General features: G+C 39.4%; 1 protein-coding gene across 1 annotated transcript in view; it reads right to left on the minus strand.

Annotated features, from left to right (window-relative positions):
• Positions 1-1,045: 1,045 nt before the first annotated feature.
• Positions 1,046-14,377, minus strand: part of adam28 (ADAM metallopeptidase domain 28) — a 17,485-nt gene continuing 4,153 nt past the window's right edge. The window contains exons 2-22 of the mRNA XM_042214962.1: positions 13,304-13,392; positions 13,097-13,173; positions 12,777-12,855; positions 12,514-12,590; positions 11,696-11,879; positions 11,483-11,545; positions 11,294-11,365; positions 10,995-11,164; positions 10,494-10,575; positions 9,776-9,909; positions 9,213-9,390; positions 5,869-5,958; positions 5,383-5,578; positions 5,192-5,297; positions 4,917-5,073; positions 4,744-4,824; positions 3,095-3,182; positions 2,889-2,994; positions 2,698-2,788; positions 2,472-2,621; positions 1,046-2,122 (exon numbers count right to left, since the gene is read on the minus strand). Of these exons, the coding sequence (XP_042070896.1) occupies positions 2,090-2,122; positions 2,472-2,621; positions 2,698-2,788; positions 2,889-2,994; positions 3,095-3,182; positions 4,744-4,824; positions 4,917-5,073; positions 5,192-5,297; positions 5,383-5,578; positions 5,869-5,958; positions 9,213-9,390; positions 9,776-9,909; positions 10,494-10,575; positions 10,995-11,164; positions 11,294-11,365; positions 11,483-11,545; positions 11,696-11,879; positions 12,514-12,590; positions 12,777-12,855; positions 13,097-13,173; positions 13,304-13,392 (2,303 nt within the window). The 3' untranslated portion in view covers positions 1,046-2,089. The remainder of the gene's footprint in view (positions 2,123-2,471; positions 2,622-2,697; positions 2,789-2,888; positions 2,995-3,094; positions 3,183-4,743; positions 4,825-4,916; positions 5,074-5,191; positions 5,298-5,382; positions 5,579-5,868; positions 5,959-9,212; positions 9,391-9,775; positions 9,910-10,493; positions 10,576-10,994; positions 11,165-11,293; positions 11,366-11,482; positions 11,546-11,695; positions 11,880-12,513; positions 12,591-12,776; positions 12,856-13,096; positions 13,174-13,303; positions 13,393-14,377) is intronic.

Genomic DNA, 14,377 nt, shown 5'->3' on the forward strand with positions numbered 1-14,377 from the left:
CTGGTTAAAGATTAAATGTAATTTTTCAGATGCTACTTTTGCTGCTTTGAGGCTGAATCAGTCTCACAAACCATCAGCTATCATCTGAGGACTTATTCTATGTGGGCAACAGGTGATGTTTTGGTGCTTCTGATGTATTCACCCGTTGCCTACTGGTGGTGGTCAGAGGGCCTGGTGGCGCCAGTGTCCGGCAGCCTCACCTCTGTCAGTGCGTCTCAGGGTGGCTGTGGCTACAATATAGCTTGCCATCACCAGTGTGTGAATGTGTGTGTGAATGGGTGGATGACTGGGGTCCTTAGGGACTAGTAAAGCGCTATACAAATACAGGCCATTTACCATATTCAGTTAAATTTTATTTATATAATCACATCAGCAGTTTCCTCAAGGTGCTTTATAATGTAACAGAAAAAACCCCAACAGTCAGACGACTACCTAAGAGGGAAGGAAAAACTCCCTTTTAACAGGAAGAAGCCTCCAGCAGAACCAGGCTCAGGGAGGGACAGCCAACTGCTGTGATGCATTGGGAGTAAAGGGAAGAAAACGTAGTTCGCAAACATCCTAATAAAACATATCTGGGCTGCATCTTTACTCCAAACAGACTTCTTCTTACTTATATAAAGCTCCAGTTTGAATTCAAGGGGTTTAAAAAAGCTTTGCACTAAACTGTTTAAGAATTATAGCTCGTTTCATTCACTTTCCCACATTTTCAGAATCTGACTGAAGTATTTTTATGGCCGGATGAAACCTGCTCGCTTTATGGCCAACTTGGACCCTACAAGAGTGTAAAGACAGCACGTGTAGGTTCACTGGTGATTCTAAATTGGCTCGAAGTGTGAATAGTTCTCTCTTAATGTGTAAACCCTACACTGGGTGTATCCCATTCCCACCTAACACCCTTTGACAGCTGGGATAGGCTCCATTCCATTGTTGTTCCATTGTTCTGCTTCCAACACATCAGCTTTAAGAACTGTCCATTCACTTGCTATTTAATTGATCTCAGCCCTTATTATGTGCCACCGTGTAACAGGATAAGGTTCTTCATCTGTTAGTCACTTAATCAATTTTATTTAATCATTGTACAGCATGGTCCCGCTTTACAAAGTAAGTGCATAGGACAAAGTATACAGCAGGACAATAATATAGTAAAATATATTGGGAAACAACCATAATGCAAATAAATGTAAAACAAAATGTTTCAATATAAGAATTAAGAAGAATTATACAACATCAACATTAAAAAACATCACAGTCGTTCATTTTAATGGTGTGGCAAATGATATGTGTCTTGCCACTTGCATGTGAGATCTAATCTTGTATACACGTTTAGTGGTCCAGCTTCTAAAAAGGCACCAATAAGAAGCTCATTGCTTTTGTTCTTTCTCTACTCATGCAGAAGTCTGATTTTGTAAACAAAGTAGATAAATATGTACATTTAGATAAAAATATAAATACAACTCAAACTTTTACAGTGTCATAAGAGAAAGCATGGTTTAAAATATATATATAAAAAAAACAGACTCTTAAGGTGCTTCATAATGTTCAGCTGGTGGGGTAAGTGCAGTCTTTGAGTTCTCTGAGTGCATTCACTTTACTTTAAAGCAGAGCAATGTAGGGTGCAACAGATCATCGCACTCCGATTTTTGACTGTCACGTCAAAGTCAGCGAAATTTATAAGGATTTTAAAAACACAAATGAAATATGAAACTGTAACAAATTCTGAAAACTGTTATAACATTTTCATTAGGTCATGCACACACACTCATATTCTGTGCCATTACTGTGATAAAAAGAGTTATAAGTCACATTCAGAGTCAGGGATGCCTGTACTTGCACTTGCCTTGTTAGAGATACGAACACTAGTAGAGATACTTGTCTGTATCTCTAACCCTGCAGTATGAAAAAGTGCCTTAGAAAATATAAAGCGATGACGACATCAGCGGATGGCATGCTAGTAACAATCAGAGTCTGGCCTGCTCCTTGTGCAATCTGTGAGTCATTGTAGAAATGTTGCTTCAGCACTGAGAAAGCGGTGACGGCAGCCTCCTACTGAGAGCAATAAGAGCTGCTAAGAGATGGCACCACGCAGACATCAGACCTTTGGTGGAGGAACTGGCCTCAGAGCCTGGAGGACAAAAGAGAGACGGATATGTCCAAAAATGTTAAAGTGACACTGTGCTAATTTTTATGTTTATTTTTATCTTCAGATGACTGTGTGTAATATAAAATGAATCACTTACAGCACTGAGAACAGAATTAGTAAAATGGCCATTAACTTTATGAAATGGTTTAGCATCTTTTAACTCACTTATTTTTTTTGGGAAAGCTAGCCAACAAAGGAGACAACCAACCAATTATATGTGCTTTTTTGTTATCCAATCAAATTAAAGAGTTGCTGGTTAATCTATTTGGAAGGTTTTTTTTCCAGCTGAAATAGTAAAGAAAACTGGTTAAAGGCCGGTGAGCTCTGGTACCTGCCGTGCAGCTGTGTAGTTTGAAATGGGTGGTGTGGGTTTGTTCCCTGGTGGAGCTGGTGCAGTTCTGTGGATCTGAATGACTGGTTTGGGTTTGGTCCCAGCTGCAGGTGGTGGAGGTGGAGGTCCTTCACGCTTTGGTCTGCCAGCCTACAAATTTCAGGTATCATTAGAAACGTGTCGGAACAGTTTTTAGATCAAATTCCAGCTCCATTCAGAACATCACCTGTTGGCCTGATGCAGGGTAACTGGGTGGAGGCTGTTTGCTGTGGTAAGCCGGGTTCTGCACGGCTATCTGCTTCCTCTGATTTGTTGCACTGCAAACACAGATTGAATCAACAGGTGATGACCCTCATGGAGGCGAGTTTGCAGAAACAAAGGCGTACAATGGCTTCCAGTAGTGTCATGATTACTCACGCTGGCAGGATGGGACTTTGTTGCTTTTTCCAGATGATTCCTGCGATGGCAGCAATGATGCCTAGGACTAGTAGTGTAACCGTGACTGCAATGACAATAGTTTTTCCTACAGAGACAGAAGAAAAAACGGTTTGCTTGGGTTGTAGTTGTGCAACATGACACAGTAAATTGAACTTAATCTGTAGACTGAAGTAGATGACTCTTACCAGTACCACTAAAAGCTGTGTCCACTGAGTCACAGTTAGGAAGCGTCCACCCAGGCTCGCACTGGCACTCACTTTTGTGGTTGCACACCTGGAAAGCACAAAGAAGATGTTGCCATTATTAGACTTTAAGTAGAATTTAAGTAATATAAAACACTCAGCCCCAGTATAACTGGTGCCATGTAATTAACTAGATTTACCCATTATATAGTTATAGTGTATATTATATTATCACTTTAGCTTCTGACAAATTGACTCTAGTTAGTTTTATTTCATTTTGCATAGACTATAAGTAAAATATGAATAAGATGCTAGGCTAAATTATATTATTATGATTAACTGAGAGTTGTTGCTTGCTTGAGCCATTTTATAAAATAAAGTTAAATTAAAAATATTTAGAGGTTTTCAAGTTTTTCTCATTTCATTCACATTTCAAAAAGTGAAAAAAGAATTTGTTATATCTGTTTTTTTTTTTAAATATTTTTTTCTTTTTAAATTGGACACTTATTTAGTGCATATTTGCAATCACACTGCAGTTGTAAATGTTTACACGTGGTTCTAAAAAAGCCTACATAAGTAAGTTTGGGCATGTCTTGTATATCTCACATCAGCATTTCAGGGATGCCTTAGAAGGGTGTCTTTGTCTTTACAGGGCCTAAACCTTTTAAAACAACTGGAGCTGCATGGCCACCATTGGTGTGGCTATCACATCCACTTCAAATATTTAGGTTATGTTTCACAATTTTTTATTTGTTTTATCATTATTTTATGGTGTTATTGTATTGTAGTTTGCTACAGATCAAACTGATTTTTTGGCAGAGGGGGGAAATCCTGTAAAATCCTGCGTTTAAAATTTGCAAAATACACAGAATATTAAAAAATTCCAAAATGATGCATTTTCCCCCTTATTTCTACGAAGTTGTTACCTCTGGGACTGAACAATAAAGTCAGCAGTGATAAATCCCAAAAGCTGCAGCTGAATGGCTGATTGAAGCTGGCTATCAAATGTGAGTAGATCACGATAGACCACAGTGCTAAACTGACCAATTTAACAGTATTAAAATGTGTGCATATAGTCTTGAAAACAAAGTTAACCTCAGAATCTGTCTGCTAGGCCAAACTTCCATTGGTTTGAGTCAGTGAGTGAGACCTCTCATGGATCCAGGTCATTTACCAAAATGCTACTGTTAGCTTACAACTTTACTTTTGGCTCCAAAATGCAAACATGACATGACCAATATGACCCCATTAAGCTTGAAGTTATAAAACGTTAAGTCCAAAACTCAATGCAGGCTATGACAGTGACTCCATCCACCTTTTACACATAAGCTACATTTTAAACATGGATATGTTAGATTAGCTGCCCCCGGCTAACAAAGGATTTAGTTAAACTTTGCAGTGAGAAATCACACAAAAACTACTTTTAACCCTTTGATTTTGTAAAGTTGATCTTAAATTTCACTCTTAGTGGCATTAAAGTCTTTAAAAGCTTTAGAACCCTGTTCACAACTATGAGGGTACGCAGCTTCTCCTCTTGATAACTTTTTGAAAACAGATGAACTAATAATGAAAATACCAGAATATACAGTCCAGCACAAAACTATTATAAATCAGTTCCACCTCAATGGATGAGTTTTTGGTGTTGTACTCACAGCATGGCCTGGGCATTTTGCTGAACAGTTGGTGTTTCTGTATGCTGTCTGCAGATCCACACACTGATTCTGGCTGCACACCTTGGAAAAGACAAGTCAGACATATATTTAACTTTATTTTGTTCTACACTGTAGATGCAGTAAGCAAAAAGTGGATTCAGGAAGCCTGCTACCTTTCCATCTCCACATTTAGTCCCTGTTTCCACCTGGCCTTGGTCACTGGTGGTGTCTGAGAAGAATGCTGCCTTGCATGTGCCGATGGCGACCATCCGGCCATAGTTTGGGTTGTCATTACCGCCTTCACAGAAGAGCTTTCCACAAAAAACATCTCTGCAAAAGAAAGACAGTGTTTCTTTCTGATCATGTTTGGTTGATGTGAAGAACGAAGAATCAAAATAAGGGTCGGCTGCAGAGCAACTGTTGCCCTGTACGTTCTACTGGGACTCACTCTTGCTGACAGGGGATGAACTGATTATTTGAGGGGCGTTTGCAGAAGCCATAGTAGACTCCTCTGGTGTTGTAGTTATAGCATCCTTGTTTGGCCTCCTTAGCACCTTATAGCAGCAGGAGATTGCATAAAAACCTAACTCTCCATATGACTTTCACATACATCCATATGCGTATTGACAGGATACTCACCTGATCCATACATCTTGACACACTGCTTAGGTCTCTGTGGACACTGACCGTTGTAGCAGTACCCTTGGCCTCCATCACATGGGAGCCCATTCACAGCAAACACATCCTCCGGACAGGTTGTGCTCTTCCCATCACAGTACTCTGCCAGATCACAGTCATCCTGCTTTGCACGGCACTGTCTGGAGGTAGGCAAGATCTGTGCCGAGCATATTCCATCAACGTGTAAGTTATCTGAAACATTGTTTTTCTTAAAGTGTTATATGATTAAAAATTCCAGCGCTATGTCAAACACTCTGACTGAGTGAGCTCTGTAAACAAAATATCAAAATGCAATACTGTGGTGTTGGTTCAAGCATTTGCAAGATTCTTTAATTACTTGAGGACTGTAGCTGAGCAAACAACTGGATCACTACAGCCAGAGCAGAGACTTCCAGGGATGAAAATAAGTGACACCAGTTACACTGATCTGTCTTCTTACTGACTCACCTTACAGTTCTCACAGCACTCGCCTTCAGCACACTGTGAACCCTCTTTCAGGGTGCAGGTGGTGGCGTTGCAGCAGGGATTGGTGCACTCCTACGGGGACAAGATATATTAGAACTCATCAGGCTGCTGTTGGGTCTTACTGCTGGGATGCATTATTAAACATCTGTTTGCTCTGCTCCCGTGAGGAATCTTTATCACTAGGTTTCATGGTTTATTGACACATAGAAAAGAACCTGATCAATGATTTCCACTGTGGGTGTCTGCTGGCCTCATGATCACACATCACAATGTTCAAACTACTAAAAGCAATGTCGAGTGTCACCAATATAGTGTATAATCACTGTTCTCAGTTTGTACTTTCTACTTCCTTATTTCTTGATTTTCAGGAACTTTTGTGGTATAAGACCATTATTGAGTCTGAAGTACAAACATGTAAGAAAGTGTTGTAAACAAAATACCACAAACTTATAATTTAAAATCAGTTTTTTCAATATAACCACAGTTTTGGAAAACAAAAACTCAAACTTCTGTGCGACACAGCTGCCATATTTAATGGATTTCATCTCAAAGTACCACCTAACAACAGAAAGACTTTGGTAATCAAAAAACATGTAGGACACAACGAGCTGTTTTTGCTTATTGCAGCACCCCTGTGGTCGAAAGCGCCAACATCATCCGCATTTGCACATCCTGGTGTTTTGAAACCAGCTGGGGCGAGTAAGGACTCGATGTGCTTGTGAAGTCACGTGCTCGTTTGGGCTTTTCAATCAGTTATTATCCAGTGAGCCCATCTGGGGTTGCGCCCCATAAAAGAAACAAAGTTTGCAAAAAGGATACCATGTTTTGTTCAGTATGACGTGGAATGAGTGACTGAGTCCGTTAACTCATCAGGAAGTGTTCAAAGAAGTCAGGGCTGTTCTCCTATGGACTCAACAGGGCCAGTAAAAGAATGCGGCTTTGACTTCACACAACACCTAAAACTATGTTTACCATTCATACTGTCTATGGTCCCCACGTGAGTTAATCTCCGTTGCATTGGTAGTCTATGGGGATGTTAAAATGCATACTCTGTCACTCTCCCCAACAAACTGCTTTTACAATCCTTTCCATATCAGGCATCACCATCGTCTGTATGGGAAGCATAAACAGCATACAGATGTCTTAATCAGCCAACATTCCACCCTGGGAGTGCTGCTTGAGTCTCCACATGTTGGTTTCTGTTATCACTGGCCTCTGCAACATTGTTTCTTTCCTGGGCCATCTTTAATTTCCCAGCTTCCAGTGTTTCTTCTATGCACAAGAATTCAGGAATACTGAAAGGTAAAGTCCAATTTAATTTGCTTCTTGCTGCCGTTCCCAGGATGAGATTTGAGGATAAAAAGAAAAACACATCTTAGATTCCAGAAGCAAAATGGGAAACAAACAGGAGAGACATTTTCTCTAAGTGCAGAAGTGGATCAGTGAACTCATCACACTCATAGAATCATCAACACATTTTTGTTGGTTTTGCAGTTTTCAGCAGTGTCATGCGTAAAACCGGGTGAAAGCTGCGACCTGACGAATGACCTGTTTTTAGTTTCAGAGACATGAGGCATACTTCCCAGAGTCTGACCTGCTTAGGCCAGAATCTGCCACTCGTATTTGTTACAGACATATATTTATTTATTGTTTACTCTATTTAATTTGTAAAATATGTGTACACACACACACACACACACACACACACACACGTAGAAAAATATTTAGTATACACATCCAGAAATGCATATACTATTATATATTGTACATATATTTATTAGTTTCAGATGTAGCCATTCTTGTATTTTGCTTGTTTACATTATTGTATTTTGCACAACTCTGTTGCTTGTGAAGCTCGCACACAAGAATTTCACTCACATGTGCTGTACCAATGTACCTGCACATGTGATGTGACAATAAAAGTGATTTGATTTGAAGATGCTCAAGTACTGCGGAAGTACTGAGCTCTACAAATAATTAAAGTGATCTCAATGCATTAATGTACCATTGCCTGTTTTCGCTCTCTTCTGTCCTTTGACAGCTCTCAGCTTTGTCGCAGGATCTATGCTTGGTCTTCTGGCCTACAGCAGCCTTGAGCCTACAGGCTCTGCTTCTCTCTCTTTACCCCAGTCCACACTCATGCCTCATCTCCCTTGAGCCTTATCACAGTTTCAGTGTTTAGTCTGCTTCGCACTTTCTCTTCACTATCTGGAACCATCTTACAATTTTCTCACTCACCATGCTGCTTTGATGATGGTAGTTTGTGCTGTTGCACTAATTAGCATCATAGCTTGGATTCCGTTCTGCTGTGATGGGCCATCAGAGTCGAATCTATAAACACCACTGAATACTGTTTTGTACATCAATAAATCACGTTCAGTTCCTTCTAATGATCTTTCCTTGTTGAATTCCAGCAGAGGTGAAAACAGGTCTAAACATCACTCTGACTGGAATGTTTGTCTCACTGAAAACCACAAGCTGTTCAGCTGTTACACATCGCAAGCGAACAAAAAACTGTTCTCAGACACACTGGAAAAAGTGTTTGCATAACACGGAAGTTCACTTAAAACAATCATTTCTGTTCATCTACACTATCACTGTCATTCTATAGATATAGTCTTAACACTACATAAAAGTGTTAAGACAACACATAAGCACATACTCCAAGTAATACTGCAAAAAAGAAAAAAATCAGCAGTTCTTCAGCTTCTGGTAGAAGTCAGTTGAATACTGGGCCTTGAAAAAATAAATATCTGTCTGAATGCACAGGCTCAGGCCCATTCGAAGAAGGTACATATCTGGTGTGCATCAGAAAGTTTTTTTGTCTCAGAGCAAGCACCTCATTAAAGAGTCAAGATCAGACAAAGGAAACATGGAGCTGAATTCCATTTTGAGAAATCAATAGCTGTAAGGCAGAAGCCATTTCAGACCTGAGCATGCACAGACACAGATCAGAATCATTGCATAATAGTAATAAATACATTTGTACTGCTACACTGTTTATCAACTAGTCTTTGTAAGTGAGAGGCCAGCAAGACATCAAGAAATAGAAGTTTGTGGAGCTACAATAGGCCTAGGCTGCTGAGGGCTTTCCTCCTGTTAAAAAGGGGTTTTCACTCCCACTGTTGCCAAATGTTTGCTCATAGGCAGTTATTTGATTGTTGGGGTTTTCGCTGTGTTGTTATAAGACCTCTATCTTACAAAATCCCTTCAGACAGTTGTTGTTGTGATTTGCTTTTAAATGAATAAAACTCACCAGATTCACCAGATGCGATCATCAACTTGCTACACAATAAAACTTTTAAGCAGCTGATGTGCTTATTTACCTGCACCGAACCACAGTCGCACTGCTCTCCTTCCTCTTTGAAGCCGTTTCCACAGACCGCGGGAGCCACGACACTCTTGTAGTCTGGTTTGTCCAGCAGACAGCTGGGGCTGCGGCTTGTTAGGTACTTTTCATAGTTGCTGCTGCTGCAGCTACTGAAGCTTCGAGGAGTTTTCCAGCTGAAGAGGAACAAACACATTATTAGTATTATTATCTTTTTTTGTGTTATCTTTATCAGTGTCTGACACTAGGAAGACATGGCTGCACAAAAGCGGTATGGTGGTACATATACAGCACGTACGCACCAAACATGCTCACACACGTTCTTCAGTCTAATAGCTATGTGAGATTAAGAGCTGCACCAGCTGACCTCCTTTTTGGTCCAATACACACAGTTATTATGTTGTTGTACCAAATGAAACATGTTATGATGATCAAAACATTTAGTGAGGTTTGTAAGGCTCGTATTGTTTATTTACGGTCACTTGTTATAGCCTGAATTTATTTGCTAACAGAAAGAATCTGCATTCAATTTGAAGGATGTCTCAAGTCAGCTTTTCTTACCTGAGGGCTGCTGCCATGATGCAGCTATCGTCAGAACATAAACAACCACTGGAGTCATCGTGGTCCATGCCCAGGTTGTGGCCCATCTCATGAGACAGTGTTGCTCCCACTGCTATGGCTGCATCACTGTGATCCTAAGAAAAAAAATGAAGCACAAGAAAGCAGCAAAAATTTACTAACAGCAAGAGAGAGCAACACAATAATGTCACATGTTTGTCTCAGTTTTAACATTTTCTCAGTCTATTCAGTCGGGACTTTCAGACTGCATGGATCTATTGACAGAGTTAGTGTAGTGGTCTACAAGTGCAGTGCAAAAAGGAGGAAAATGTTTTAAAGGATTTTGTGAAAAATTCATGATTAGTCAAAGAATGAGTTTTCCACGTTGCACTTATGGAGATGTGTGCATCTCAAATGTGCAAAGAAGACTTTGTAGACGGAGTTCTAGATCATAATTTAACTTAGTTTTTCTCTTTTAGCAGGAAGTGGTCACTACATGTTAGTGATAAAGTGATGGAACTGTCATTTATTTTCTCTGGTATTTGGTCATTAATCAAAGTATCAGATAAACAATTAAGTTGATTTTTGAGGGGCAAAGGAATGACTGAACTAAATGGATTTAGGAACATGTTTCCAAAATTCACATTTACCACAGCATGAAGCAAGGGCAGAAGTTATGAAGTCAGTGAGATACATCATCTGGGAAGCATGAACACCTCACCTGTACTACGCCGACAGAGTGACCAGAACAGAGAGTCCCGATGAAAGCAAGACCCACAGTTGGTCCTTCAAAGTCGATACCACTGAAAGAGAAGATCAGAAAGTCTTAAATTCATATACAGGATTCATATCATCCATTTACTCACTAATCTAGCTACTACTAGATTCGATTAGATTAGATTAGATTAGCTACTGTGAATTTTCCTGAATGTTGAGGTGTGAGCATTCAAGCACATTCTTATTTAAGATTCAATAATGGATCTGCTTGTGGTTGTATCTTGTGTATAAAACACAAGTTACACAAGCGTTATGTGGAAGCTTAAAACCTCTTAAACTGATGTGTCAGGCCGGTTTAACCTGGGAGAAAAAAATATGGATACTCACAACTCAGATTTTTGAAATTAGTTTTCTCTTTCCTGCTCGGTTACTGTTGAAAGTAGGAGACATTTTGCTCCACATGATTTGAGTCTGACTGGATTCTACTTATACAATTTATCCATACCTTATAAGATGTGCATTGTCATGTTTTATCCTCGTCACCAGCTCAGAGTTTCTCCACTTCATGAAAGCATCCAGGTTTGCTCCTGCTGGGGGGGTCACAGAGATCAGGTCACCATTCGTCCTTATCTCCAACCCCACCAGAGCAATAAAGGTCCTCAGAGGTTTGTAGACCTGAAGAAGACAACATTGGGGATGTAACATTATACTCCAACTGCTAGCAGCTACTGCAGAACAGTATGTAGTACAGTGCGTCTGTATTGGTATGGAATCTGTATAGAAATAGCAAAAAAACAGACTCACCATGTTGACAAAGTTGACAATCTCAAATATTCTCTGTCTCATCTTCTTTTGATCCCTGTTCATCTTCACATACTGAAACACCACAAGACAAATTTCTCATCCTGCTTCTCAGCAGTTTATCTTATAAAAATCAAATTTTGCAAACCAAGGGGAAAAAATGAAAAAGTTAGAAAAGAAGATTAATTTTACCGCACGGTTATCAGCAACAAGGACGAGCTCAACGTATTTCTGCTGCTGTACAATAGAAATACCCTGAAGAAAAAGAACAACACAAATGAAGACTTTTGGGCATGTCTACTTAAACGCTGTCACATTTAACTTAGATAGTTTGAAGACCTAAAAGGTTTCAGAGGTCATGACTTGGAGGAACTCTGGTGAAGAGGACAAAACTAATTGTGTTACCCCTGATCTAGAGCGGCTGCTGCTTGTTGGAGGTTCATAGTCGTCACTCCAGCTGGTGTTAGTAACCCCACACACGGCAGGCGTGAAGTTCTTTTCATTAAAAGTCGTCACTGCATGATCCCCCTCATCGTCACTGGATAGTGGCTCAATCAGGTACCTTTGAGCAGATGTTCTGAAGTAACCCCTAAACCAAATCATGCTGGTTAGTTCATTCATTTTTCAGATGTTGCTTTGAGGCTGACTCTGCTCAGGAACCTATCCATTGTCGTCTAAAGACTTATTTGGGCCAAACTTCCTCTTGTGTTGTTTTCACTTCAAGATTGTTATTATTGCAGTGTGATTTTAGTGGCTTTTAGCACTTTTGTTATTGTTTTCCTGAACTTTAACATGCTGACATCATGTTAATTATTATACTAGTAATGTAATTTGGTTTAAGTTAGGTTAGTAGTGTGGGTTAGGAACCTCAATGAATAACCATTCACTGTTGATTCTGGTTTAGTTAAAGTTAGAGTCACTGTGAGGTGAGGTTTGGTTGAGGGTTAGGATAAGGTTAACATCTAAATAGTAATGAGAGTATTTTCACAACTTGGGTGGCCAAGGTGGCCTGAAATCTATTCATCTCATATGAAGGTTTAACATTATTAATTTAATGCGTTATGCAAATACAAAAACTGGTTACTTGTCTTTGTGGCTTAATACAACAAAGGAATGAAACTGTGAGGTTATTTGAATTATTATGACAGACAGCATGGGTGGGTATTGCTTTGGAAAGATGTCATGACAGTTTAAATAAAGCAAAGATAAAGACGGTGGCTCACCTGAGTCCATCACAGGTACTGATGCTAACAGATGACTCACTGTCGTTCACAATCCTCCCATGATAGAAGCAGTGATCCTGGCAAGGACAAGAAAATGGTGACTGTGTTATTAAATGACAACATGTAACTTTCTTTTCATCTGCTTATGTCTCCAGCGTTCACTAACAGCCTTAAAAGCCTTTGAAGCGTTTTAAATCTAGTAAAATGTGCAATTTTACAGCTGTAAGTTTGAGGTAAGTGTGTCTACGAATGCAAACACTTACAATGTCATTCGGTACTGTGGTGACTCGAGTCCCATCTTCTTGGTAGTAAGACTCAGTGTAATCTTTGGTAAGTAATTCACTGAATACAGAAAGATAACGAATAACATACATGTCATATGATTTGACATGAAGACTGAGTCAAATTCCAGTTTATTCAGTGTTTTCTTACAGAAACTCATTTGTTGATTGGGGCATTTTCAGTACTTTTTAGTCTCCTTAATTGTTGCTTTTTTTGCATTTTGAAACAGGGTATATATCCATTTGTCCACTTATTTTCTCACACTGCACAGACACACAGGTTTAGGGAAGTAAAAACTTACTTATTTCTTTCAAGTTGCATTTCTATGTCTTGTCCGCCCACAGTCATTGCATACGTAAGAGTGTCTGGTCTGTGGTACTGTGGGCAAAAGAACAGGAAATTTTGCTTTGAGTCATTCATTTTTATTTTTTCATTTTCCATAATCAGGAGAAAAACAGCAGCTGATTTGATTGTCATCACAGGATTTAAAATAGAAAAGAAAAGAAACCTCTGTGTGTCTTTTTCTGATTGTGTGAAGTCTGACCGGTCGAACCACCTCATAGTGCTTTCCCTCCTCAAATTCAGGACCATGGCTTCCTGTGGAAGTGAATCACATATGTGTGATTAGAAAAAGGATATTAATTTTGGATGCTAGTGTCAACAGGGTCTATTTTGTAATTAGTCGAATGCTTAACTCATTGCTTTCAATATTTGTGCTACCTAATCTGTTTACATCCTGCTTTTCTATAAGTTTTATGTATCGATTTATTTTTAACCAAACCAATAAAACAACAACAAAATAACTAACCTGACTACATAATTTGATATCCCATTCCAAATGTCATTTATGTTGCAAACATGTGAGCATCGTGACTTTAAACATTTGATTAAAGTTACATTCTCAAGTTTTTAAACACATTCCTGGTAACAAAGCCTTTTGTAAACAGAAAGTTTATAGCCTTATACCAAGTTAGTCACATGAATGCTTTCGCAATCATGTCCCCTGGAGAAAGAGGTGAACCACTTTTATTGCCTGTCCCATTTGGTTCTTTAGCCGTCAGAATTGTTGTCTGAAGACCAACAAGGATACCCAATGGATTTACTTTGCCAAATGGATCATCACGGCCTTGCCGTATTGGTCCATTTGATCAACCTTTGTTGTTATTATTTATTTTATTTTCAGTTGTTACAGACGGGACAGACATGACTGAGGGATAGGAAAGGGAGAAAGAAAGATGAAGGAAAAGAAAAACAGAAGGGAAGAGGGACAGTGAGAAAGGGCACTTAAAAAGAGAAAGAAGAGAAAAAAAATCTCCTGGATCACCTGTTGAGAGAAAAAGAAGAGAAAACAAGCAAAAAAAAAAGAGCAACATACTAAACACAACACCATCACGTTAATCTAGCTAAGTGTAAACAGCAGTAAATACTAAATATTGAATGTTGTTGTGTAGCAAGCAGGACCGACAGCGCACAATGTGCTTGGAAATAGCAGCCAATAAAGGTGTAGTTTATGTCTATGAACAGTGAACACCCGTGTGCACACCTGTGTGGATCAGCGCGCTTGTATTCAAAAGGTTTCCCG

This window comes from Haplochromis burtoni, unplaced genomic scaffold (assembly GCF_018398535.1).
Source record: "Haplochromis burtoni strain Fernald_Lab_line unplaced genomic scaffold, NCSU_Asbu1 Contig_633, whole genome shotgun sequence".
Taxonomy (NCBI): domain Eukaryota; kingdom Metazoa; phylum Chordata; class Actinopteri; order Cichliformes; family Cichlidae; genus Haplochromis; species Haplochromis burtoni.